General features: G+C 43.8%; 1 protein-coding gene across 1 annotated transcript in view; it reads left to right on the top strand.

Moving 5' to 3' along the window:
• LOC133134584 (transmembrane protein 178B-like) overlaps positions 1-12,426 on the top strand; it is an 87,428-nt gene that overhangs the window by 31,137 nt on the left and 43,865 nt on the right. Inside the window, exon 2 of the mRNA XM_061250787.1 lies at positions 12,215-12,328. Within this exon, the coding sequence (XP_061106771.1) occupies positions 12,215-12,328 (114 nt within the window). The remainder of the gene's footprint in view (positions 1-12,214; positions 12,329-12,426) is intronic.

Raw genomic sequence — 12,426 nt, 5'->3', positions numbered from 1 at the left:
TGTCTCCTGCTTAGTCTAATCAACTGTATGTTGCTCTGGATAAGAGCGTCTGCCAAATTACTATTATACAATACTATTTTAAATTACTATTATACAATAATGTAATGTAATGATTGCTCGATAAAAAGTAATGCTAACTTAGCTAGAGATGCTGTTTTTTTGGCAGGGCATCAACCAGTAAAGACTCAGTAGCCTATAGTTAGTAAGTAGGGCAGCCTGTAGTGTAGTGGTTAAGGTAAATGACTGGGACACGCAAGGTCAGGGGTTCGAATCCTGATGTAGCCACAATAGGATCTGCACAGACCCCCCCCCCCCCGAGCAATGCAGGGTTAAGGGCCCTGCTCAAGGGCCCAATGGCTGCGTGGATCATATCTACACATCGCTACACCTATTTCCCCATGTCCCTGTTGCTTAGGGTCTCAGAGTTATGCAACGCTTGTCCAACATACAATACAATACAAATATTTCCACTACGGTCAATTTTACCATTAGGCGATATCTGTAATGAACACAAAGGGAGTTGATCTTGTGTTGATCCAGGTGATGTTTTACTGACATTAAATGACCTTTCTGCCGTTTAAAAAAAGCAGGCTTATCCTGTTAACACACCGCTCTAGTGGACTGATGAGCCCTGTGGTGTGGTGTGAAGTCTAGACCACGTGAGTGCTTAATGAGGCCAATAGATGTAAACAGTGAGCTTAATTTAGCATTCTCGAGATGTTTTGCTTTGGTTTCATTCATTTGCATTTTACATTTGCCCTTAAACCAGGGGTGGCCAATCTGATCCAAAAAGGGGCCTTTGCGATGCCTGATCCAATTAATTAACTAATCCCGGTCTCAAATCAAGACTTTGATCAGTATAATCCAGGTGTCTTAGTGCCAGGCTAAAACAAAAACCCACTGCACCCACACTGGCTCATTTAGGATAAGATTGGACAATGACTGCCTTAAAGAGACAATGAGCCAGATATCAATCAAAGCTGCCGGTGTGAACTGCCATTCAAAATGGCTAGAACACTCAGTTCAATGTTCTCCACATCACAGAAGAACTCAAACTGTGGGAAAATGGACTGTTGCTATTTCAAGATGACTTTCTATCATCCTGGTAATGCAATAATAAGAATTTAGGAGATAATGAATTGATTTACATTCATTGGTTGCATTTGATTACATCAGAATCACCAGGAGAAGGTCAGCTCTGCTCGCGCCTGTTACAAATATAACTTCATATTTAAATTTATGACGGCTTAAGGACACAGATTTGTATTTGCATTTCATTGCTGCAAATTCTGCAGCTTCATAAGCAGTTTCATTTACTCCCTGCAGTGTTTTTTCGGTGAGGACCAACCTGTATGACATGTAATGTCAGATCAAACCGCATAGTTTTATGTTTTTTATGTTTTTCCTTGTTCAGCAGCTGCCACCATTCGTAACCTTTAATAACCTCTCATTACAGTGGCTGCCCTCGCGCTGGATATGATGTAACAGAATGAAAAATGCATTGGCTTGGTTTGAGAGTGAAAGTGTGTGGTGCTGGTCGTGTGTGATATGTGTGGGTGTTGGTGAAGTATGGGAGCGAAAGCCGTATACTTTGCATACTACTCGAACTTCATCTCAATGAAAATCCACCTGAAATTTAGAACGAGTATGCAGCCAGTATGCAGTTTCAAACACAGCCTTGGAGTCAGGCTGTAGGGTGGCTGACCTTTGACCCCCCCTCTTTCTGAGCTGTGATTCCTCTCTATCACTACACCACCATGCCTATTTATTTATCTTTATTCATTTATTTATCTATATTTATTTACCTATCTGTATTTATTAATTTTTTTATTTACCTATCTTAATTCATTTATTTATCTATCTTTATTTATATATCTTTATTTATTTTTTAATCTATCTCTATTTATTGTTATTGTTTATCTGTATTAATTTATTCATCTTTATTTTTATTTTTATTTTATTTATTCACACATCTTTATTTATTCATATATCTTTATTTCTTTTTTTGACCTATCTTTTTTCATTTATTTATCTTTATTAATCTTTTTATCTATCCCCCTGTTCATGTGGAGGTTCCATGTTCTCCCCGTGTCTATGTGGAGGTTCTATGTTCTCCTTGTGTTCATGTGGAGGTTCCATGTTCTCATCATGTTCATGTGGAGGTTCCATGTTCTCCCTGTGTCTATGTGGAGGTTCCATGTTCTCCCCGTGTCTATGTGGAGGTTTCATGTTCTCCCCGTGTTCATGTGGAGGTTCCATGTTCTCCCCCTGTCTGTGTGGAGGTTCATGTTCTCCCCTTGTTTGTGTGGGTTTACTCTGGTTTCCTCCCACACTCAAAGACATGCGTGTCAGATTAGGTGTGCTCCTTGACCAAGGCACTGGCCTTAGAACTGGAGTTGGCCCTTGGGAACTGCACTGTGGCTGCCCACTGCTCCTAAGTAACTAGGATGTCGTCTTTAAAAAGGGTTTTTTAATGACATTTTGAGCGAGTATGAAAAGTATTTGGCTGCACTCCGCTGTAGGTGTGGAACCCGCAGTAGGTTCCCTTGTTGGGAGGATGCCACTACTGCACTGGTTCGTTGAGATGAACAGAGGAATTCAGACAGAAGATCGAGTCTGCAGTCCAGGTTTATCACAGCTGGAGGGAATTTAAGTGGCTTTTGACCTCTTACCCAAGCCCCCAAATGGAGGGCAGCCACTCTATAAAGAGCCTTTTGGGAAGACTTTCTGGAAAGCCAAGCTGTCCGGTGGTTTGGCATTGTGGCTAATCTGCTGTGTGTTTGCGGCAAAATTGTTATGTCCAGAAAGCAAGATTTCCGCCTCTTCGAAATCCCCTGCTCAGCGCTGACTGAAGTTTGTGTTCTGAAGTGTGGATATGCCCACATGAGTCATGAGCGTGGGGGACACTCATCCGAGTGGGATGCAGCCAATCATCCGGGGTAACTCAGGGTCAAGTCATCCGGGGTTGCTTTGGTTACCGCTGCATCAGTGAAGTCATCCGGGGTTGCTTTGGTTACTGTTGCATCAGTGAAGTCATCTGGGGTTGCTTTGGTTACTGCTGCATTCGTGAAGTCATCCGGGGTTGCTTTGGTTACTGCTGCATTTGTGAAGTCATCCGGGGTTGCTTTGGTTACTGCTGCATTTGTGAAGTCATCCGGGGTTGCTTTGGTTACTGCTGCATTCGTGAAGTCATCCGGGGTTGCTTTGGTTACCGCTGCATTAGTGATGTCATTTGAGGTATCTTTGGTTACGGCTGCATTAGTGACGTCATCCGGGGTTGCTTTGGTTACCGCTGCATTAGTGATGTCATTTGAGGTATGTTGGGTTACGGCTGCATTAGTGATGTCATTCGGGGTTGCTTTGGCTACATGGTGTCATCAGAGAGATGGTCCGGTCCTCCTGCTGGTGTGAGCTGTGTTGTAGTAGCACACGGCCTGCAGAGTGGCTCACAGCCAGTGGCTCCCAGGTGAGCGTACAGGTGAGTGTTGGCCCTCAGAAAACACCAGCTTAACCCAGCTGGTCAAGTTGAACTCCACTGTGTTTTCAACACTTTCAGCTGGTAATCCAGCTCACCAGCCTATATAGTCAGCTCGTCTACCAGTCGACCATCAGCTTACTCTACCAGCTTTGACCCGCTAGAACTGTCAAAAACAGGGTAAACATCTTGAGAAGGATCGTGGTTAACAGCCCCAAATTCAACTGAGAGTGAAAAAACGACATGCCTTCGATCTCTAAATGTCACTTGTGATGCCGATGCACGAGGCATCTCCTTCAGATCGCCCCCTGATTAAGTGTACATTATAACCCTTGTGAATATATTATAATATTATATGCAGATATGGGACAGAGCGCATTGCCGTTTGTTATATGACGGAAAGGAAGTGCCTGACTATGCGGCCTATATCCGGCCCTGTCGCACACTAAACAGCCAACAGCCCTCTTACGCACAGATGCCTGAAATAATATATTCGACATTGTGCATAAATTACACAGATGTACGTGGCAACATCAGTACATCCATCCATCCATCCATCCATTATCTGAACCTGCTTATCCTGATCAGGGTCACAGGGGGGCTGGAGCCTATCCCAGCATACATTGGGTGAAAGGCAGGAATACACCCTGGACAGGTCGCCAGTCCATCGCAGGGCACACGCACCATTTACTCACACACTCATGCCTACGGGCAATTTAGACTCTCCAATCGGCCTAACCTGCATGTCTTTGGACTGTGGGAGGAAACCGGAGTACCCGGGGGAAACCCACGCAGACACGGGGAGAACATGCAAACTCCGCACAGAGAGGCCCCGGCCGACAGGGATTCGAACCCAGGACCTCCTTGCTGTGAGGCGGCAGTGCTACCCACTGCACCATCCGTGCCGCCAGAACATCAGTACATGTTCGAATAATGTAATACATTTTCAGGGAAGACTATTTGAATGCCTTTGGTACAAAGCGTTTGGGCAGTTCTGTAGCTTATCACATTTACTGCTGTAGTGATAGGAAAATCTATTCATATTTTTTCTTCTTTTTTTCTCAGACCGGTTCACTCTGGTTGTTTTATTTAGATGATTCCGGAGGCTTTGCAGTAGGTTATGTGAACTGAATAAGCACTTCTTAAACACAACATTGGCTAAATCTATGGTCTAAAATGGTGTCCAGATGTTTCGTTGAGCGGTGGGGAACCTTCGGGAGCACGTTTCCTTTGCATTAGTGATGAGAGCGAGAATTTCATTATGCCAGTAATGAAACCATGGCAAAAAATAAATGGTTTGCATTCGTAATGAAATGTTTGGTAATTAATGACGGTAATTCAAATGAGTCAAGGTAGAACTTTGTCGAGTCCTGTATATGGAAACAGAGAATACATTAATATTTTTTCATTAATGCCTAAAAATGTGAATGTTTACAAAGGAAGAAGTTTCATACTGTGTTTTTATGTCCACAAAACATTAATTATTCTCATACGGGTGGGGGAGCAGCAGTCTGCCTGCATGAACACACTGCCTGGGGTTTCATATAAAAAGTCTGAACTTCACCCAGAAAACTTTTTTATTTATTGGCTTCAGCTTGGTCTCTGGCTCCATTAGATACACAAGTGGATTTATTATTTAAAGCTTTTTTTCTTTTTTCTGAAGATTAGCTCCAGGCACCGTTTAGGTACACTACGACATTAATAAAAACAAATCAAATCCAACAATAACATCCAACTCAAATTAAAATGTGAAATGACACCAGTGCACTGCAAGGCAAACTAAAATATGGGATGGATCTACCTAAGTGGATTTTTGTGATCATTGTTTGCTAACAGCAAAGGGTGACCAGGAAGTGTAAAAAACAAAACATCCTATTAAACAACTCGATAGCCCCCCGAAGCCGACAGCAATTAAGGAAGGGAATAGAGTTCTGTCTTTTCCGTTTACTCCTCGGAAGAATGTGGGCGCAGTTCGCCATGGGGTTGTTATTGTCTCATAAATCATTTAAATAAATAAATAAATAAATAAAATGAGATCCACAAATATTTCTTGTGTCTTACAAACAGTATTGTATTTGGTTCTCAAATCCTGTATGAGTTTTGCACTCGGAACAGATCTCTCCTGAACAGACGCATCTAAAAATAAATTTTAATTTCTTGACAAATAATTTGGGCGTTCAGCTGACGCCGCCTCGGCGTGCAGTGCGGCTGGCATGCGCGGAATCGCTTGCACTAATTAATGGATTTCTGAGACGTTCCCCACAGCAGGACGTGCACGTTCATCCATAAATAGTCCACCGCAGCCAATCAGATTTAAAGGCTGACTTTCACTGACTCCCACGTTACTCCGACCGAACTGCGAGTGTACACCAGAGAGCCAGACCTCCATTACCATCAATACCCAGTGCAGTATGTTCACCTGCGGCTCTCTGAGCAGGAGAAAAGGACACAGCGTTCCTGGAAGGGACAGAGTGAAGGGCCGGCCAGGTGAAGGCCCGTCTCCTCTGCTGTCACGGGGCTTTAAAGGTACGATAGGTCATTTCAGACTTCTGACAGTCAACAGAGGAATAGCAGCAACAGACACGCTGAAACCACAACACTGTTTATCCCTCCCACTCCTCTGTGAATGCGCTGATGTTGAAACGCCATTGGCTGTAGCGATTTGAACCAATTTTGAACCAATGAGCTTGAATTATTGTACAGCTATGCTGTGTTTTGCTACAGAGTGTCGGGCCGTCAGCCGCATATTTTGAAACCCGAATTTAAGGACTATAAACACAGACAGAGGGTCAGTCAACATGTCAGTGAGCCTTTTTCAGTGATAGGAAAGGATTTAAAATGGTATTGTAACAATATTTTAACGTAAAAATCTTACCTATTGTGCCTTTAATTAAACTCTTATATTCCCCAGACCCAGACACAGCACACAGGGCCTTTAGGCTGTGTTAGCTCGCTCATGGGGGTTATGCTAATGCTAATATTTTATGTCTTCGCATTCAGCGGCAATGCCACACCAACACAATAACAGTGAACAGTCCCTGTTCCCTGACTTTGCCTGTTCGTCATGACTAGTGTTTGGAATTGAACCTGAGCCAGAATCGATTGCTTCTTTATGAAACTTTAACGGACGTCCCACGCGTCGCGTGCCTCCTTGCTGTGATAACGGGCGAGTACGCGTGTGCCTCGCCACTTCAATTACTCATTAATTACTCACAGTGCGTCGTAGTCAGAGACGCACCACAGCATTGTCTACAACACAACATGGGAAGTAAACATCGTTAGTAATAATAAGGAGGAGACAAAAGAAGAATAGTTCTTTTATTTCACGGAGGGCAATCGACATTCATGCATCACAGTTTACTGAGAAATGGAAGATTATTAATAGTAATATAATAGTTGTATTAACAAGCCGGTGTACTGGTCTACCTCGTAAAATAGTCACTGAATATACGTATATCACCTCGCGTGTGCATAAAGAGTATAAATGGTCTAGAATCCCAAATGAAAAAGTTTGCTCTTCATATACACGAGGTATTTCGTTATGCGTTTTTCTGCCGCTGTAGCCCGTCCACTCCGAGGTTCGACACGTCGCGTGCTCGTCTGCATGGCACGGTTGTAACGCTTGATCTGCAACACCGTCGCCTTCCTGTCAGCTTGAACCACGTGACGCCCGCGTAAAACACCTCCACTTTCTTCCAGTAACGCAGCAGGTGAGGGCTTATGACCCCGGGGGACATTTTGTCTCAGCGTTGTCGCTCCTGTAAGACGCGGTGTGACAGGAGCCATTTTCCTGTGATTCGCATGTAATCAGACTGAATCAGAGAGCCTTTTGACTGCAGGAAATGCTGTGTTACGGATTGCTGAGTCACTGGGCCTATTTGAGCAGCCAGTCATGTGCACAGTGTATACACAAGTACATGTAGACACTCAGTGAGCACTTTATTCTGTATTTATTAGACTTTTTTTTAGACTTATTGGTCCTCTGCTGCTGTAGCCCATCCACTTAGGGGCTTGATGTGTTGTGTGTTCAGAGATGCTCTTCTGAATATCACTGTAGTCATTTGCGTTACTGTCACCTTCCTGTCAGCTTTGACCAGTCTGGCCCTTCTCCTCTGACCTCTCTCATTAACAAGGCTTTTCTGTCTGCAGAACTGCTGCTCACTGGATGTTTTTGTTTTTCGCACTATTCTCTGCAAACTCTAGAGACTGTTGTGTGTGAAGATCACAGGAGATCAGCAGTTTCTGAGATACTCAAACCACCTTGTTTGGCACGGTGAACAGCTGAACCTCTTGACCACGTCTGCATGCTTTTATGCATTTAGTTGCATTATTTACATTAACAAGGGGGTGTACAGGTCTACCTAATAACGTGCTCAATGAGTGTATATATGATTAGGTAATGTAATGATTAGGTATACACTCACCAAGCACTTCAGAATTCAGGATTATGAGTTAGCTGGATAACTGCACCACATAAATCCTGGAAGGACCTGTCCATGTTCCGGTTTTACTCAGTGCAGTAATCCTGCTAGCTCAGGAATAGGCCGCTGTGATGAACCAGAAACCGCAGAGAATCAGGAAATATGCAGGATGTAAGAAACGCTGGATGAGACCCAGAACAGCTGTGAGCTGTGACGCTTCATTTTTTAACTCGGATGAACTCAGATTCAGTAAACAGAACGTTTCCAGTAAGCAGAGAAGTACACTGTTGTTGCGTCACATAGAGAAGAGGTCAAAAGCTGGGCTTGTTTGCGAAACAGACGACTCCAAACCATCTTCTCACGGAAGAGTGTGCTTCAAGCACTATTGGTGCTGTCAGACGGAAAACTAAAATAACATCTGTCCTAATGGAAGATGAAGGAGGTGTTTCAGGAGAGAAACGTGATTGGCCAGAGTGACTGGCGCAGCATAATGCCCGCCTTAATCCCACAGATGATCTCGCAATATGGGATTATGCTAATTCTCCACCTCCACACACACAAGAAAGGACGTGAATAATGGAGGACTAATGACGCATTCGAGAAAGGACTCAAACACTAACGCTGAGCTACAGTACTGAAGCAGTGGCTGATGGGTCTGAAGATACAGCAGTGAATGGGGATACAGTAATCTGGAGCGATCCGTGCTGCCAGAGTGACAGATTATGTTTTTGCTCATCTGCCCAGTGCTGACAGTAAAAGCCACTTCATAAGAGTTGTGTAAAGCGTTCAGTCCTGTTAGGCATACAGTACCCAGAGCTTCCCCCGAACAGAACTCCCATCTTCAGCTCGACGACCCATTCCTTCTCGTGGTGGGGGAGGCACTGAATTTAACAGACGTGTGTGGAAGTAACAAAACGCAACACACCTCTTGTTCCATCACATTATTCATATGTGCTGACATTGGTAATATGTGCTAATAATAAATGCAGTAGCATGACTGTACAGCGACCGTTAATCTTTCAACATAAATAATTGAGTGTGCCTCTGTCTATCTATCTATCAAATATCGTATACGATAGATACATACAGATATAAGATATAAGATAGATAGATAGATAGATATAAGATAGATAGATAGATATAAGATCCTATAGTAGAGGATCTTCTCTCACTCCTGGCGGGCTTGATATGAGGAGTCAGCCAATGACGGACACTTTGTAGAAATAGCCAATAAGACTCTCAAAAAAAACTGCCCTCAGGTAGTCTGAGACTACAAGAAGTGACACAAACAGGCATTTGGGGAATTTCGAGGTCTGGCACATGTTGTCAAACAATAAAAAATGAGAGAATGCATTACAACAAAATGGACGCTTTACCCGGACTCCCCTGTAGCTGTGAGAATAGGTTTTCAGATCGTATTGATTGCATCTAAAGCAATGCAGTACACCTTTTAGGGTCAATTATACGGTTCAAGTATTGATCTCAAGAGAATCAAATTTGATCATCAAATAAAGGGCTTCTCTCTCCTGTTTGCATTGTTTTACAGGACTTCTTGGTTGAGAGTCGAAGCAGACCTGCGGTCTGTGTCTGCCTTCAAACCCCAAACATTGGAACTGTGCCTTCTGTGTAAACAGTTGTTCCACAGCACAAGCCCTGGAGTTAGGGAGGCCTTGGTGTAATCCAGGAGTTATGGCCAATCAGGGGAGGCCTTGGTGTAATACAGGAGTTAGGACCAATCAGGGGAGGCCTTGGTGTAATACAGGAGTTAGGGCCAATCAGGGGAGGCCCTGGTGTAGTACAGGAGTTAGGGCCAATCAGGGGAGGCCTTGGTGTAATACAGGAGTTAGGACCAATCAGGGGAGGCCTTGGTGTAATACAGGAGTTAGGGCCAATCAGGCGTGGCCCTGGTGTAATACAGGAGTTAGGGCCAATCAGGCGTGGCCCTGGTGTAATACAGGAGTTAGGACCAATCAGGGTATCATACCATTCTGGTATTTAATGCGCTCTGAAGTCCCTGCAGCGGCGTGAGGAATCCATGTGTGGCACGTCTGGAGGGGTTAAAGTGCACAGCAACATTCAGACAGACTGGGGCACAATGCACAGGTGAAGTGGACCTGAGAAGAGACTGGATGAACTTAGTATAGGGCAGCCTGTGGCCTTGTGGCTGAGGTACACGACTGGGACCCAGAAGGTTGGTGGTTCAAGCCCCGGTGTAGCCACGATGAGATCAGTACAGCTGGTAGGCGTGTGTGTATGCGTGTATGCGTGTGTGTGTGTGTGTGTGTGTGTGTGTAGGGCAGATCTGGGTCAAATATGTAATTGTTTTGGATTCAAATACTTAGCACACTAAATTGGGCTTGTCTGTTGTACTGGAACCTAATACTCTCAAAAAGTGCAGAGTCTGCCTTCTGTGGCCACAGAAAATAATTTGAATCCGAAACAATTATGTGTTTGACTCAGGTCTGGTGTGTGTGTGTGTGTGTGTGTGTGTGTGTGGGAGGGGAGGGGGGGTTGGGGCTGGGTGTCATTATTCTAATGCAATTACTGTGTTCCACCTACAGGATGTGACACAGCAATTCAGTATTTTTATTTTTTATTTTTAAATCAACAAAATTCACGCAATATCTCCGAGGAGCTGAACGTGACGCAGCAGGAGTTGAAAGGCAAATTAAATGAGCTTTGGGTGAATAAAGGGCGAGTTCTCAGCATCTTTCCTAAAAAAAAAAGTGACGGTCACTCCTCGGGGAAATCTAAGCGTGAAGGAAGTATAGCCTCCTGGGTTTCTGGTTGCCGAGCAACGGCGGGGGTGAGGTGAGATGTTTTGGGAGGTGTCAGGCTGACAGGTGGGCTCTGCACTAACACTGACTAATGCAATCACACACGCACACACACACACACACACACACACACACACACACACTGACTAATGCAATCGCACACACACACACACACAGACTAATACAATCTCACACACAAACACACACACACACTGACTAATGCAATCACACAAACACACACACACAGACTAATACAATCACACACGCACGCACGCACACACACACACACTGACTAATACAATCACACACGCACACACTCACCCTCACACACACACACACACACACACTCACTGACTAATGCAATCACACACACTCACACACACACTGACTAATGCAATCACACACACACACACACTGACTAATGCAATCACACACACACACACACACACACACACACACACTGACTAATGCAATCTCACATGCACACACACACACACACACCGACTAATGCAATCACACACACACAGACTAATACAATCACACACACACACACACACACACACAGACTAATACAATCACACACACACACTCACCCTCATACACACACACTCACACTGACTAATGCAATCACACACATTTACACACACACACACACATACTGACTAATGCAATCACATATACACACACACTCACACTGACTAATGCAATCACACACACACACATTCACACACCCACACTGACTAATGCAATCACTCACACACACACTCACACAATCACACTTACTAATGCAATCACACACACACACACACTCACACTGACTAATGCAATCACACACACACACACACACACACACATATACACACACATACACACACGATATTGTACATACCTGTGGTTCTCCCAAACTACCAGGAATTGAATTGAATTGAATTTAATTGAATTGAATTGAATTGAATTGAATTGAATTGAATTGAATTGAATTGAATTGAATTGAATTGAATTGAATTGAATTGTTCAGGCTTACTGAAGCTGAGCTGGCATGTCACCCTGGTGGTGTTTAGGAAACTACTCTGAAAGCATAGTTACCAATTACTTCACACAGAAACTATTTAGCTGAAGTCAAAATTGTATATTTTAAACATATTTGTCATTGGGGAATTAGCCTTGCTGACTTTTTTGACATTGAGTTATGAACTTTGAGAGGGAGAATCAGAGACTATGACAAACCACAACCTTGGTCCAAGGTTTGCCTGGTTGATGCTTCCTTTAACAATCTACCGTATTTTATAGTTTAATTCAAATAAATATGAGAAGATTTATGGCCTTTCATCTATCTCTCCTGTTGTGCCACGTCTCTGGCTCGACGATGTGTATATTCCTTAGAACCTAGAAATTGATGAAGGACAGATTATTTAAGGCAACAACATTCATCATTGTTACAGCTAATTTCATTCAAAATCAAAATCAGGGGGTGCCCAGTGAGCAAAAGCCTGGCTATGTATATTTTGCATTGAAGTGTACGTAATTTCTTTCCTATGCAGGTTCCATTCCTAGATGCTCCTTCATCAAATACCATTACTCCTCGGCAGTGATACCGAAGAATCTGTCCTACAACATCACAAAGACCATCAGACAGGACGAGTGGCACTCCCTCCGTAAGTGCCACTTACTTATTCATTTCCCTTTTCCTTCAGTCACCAAAGAGCCCAGATGTGCCTCATAGCTTGCATCAGATCCAGTCGCTAGCAGACAA

Source organism: Conger conger, chromosome 8 (assembly GCF_963514075.1).
Source record: "Conger conger chromosome 8, fConCon1.1, whole genome shotgun sequence".
Taxonomy (NCBI): Eukaryota; Metazoa; Chordata; class Actinopteri; order Anguilliformes; family Congridae; genus Conger; species Conger conger.
Note: the sequence above shows the minus strand (reverse complement) of the source record. Positions and strands in the feature narration are given on the sequence as shown.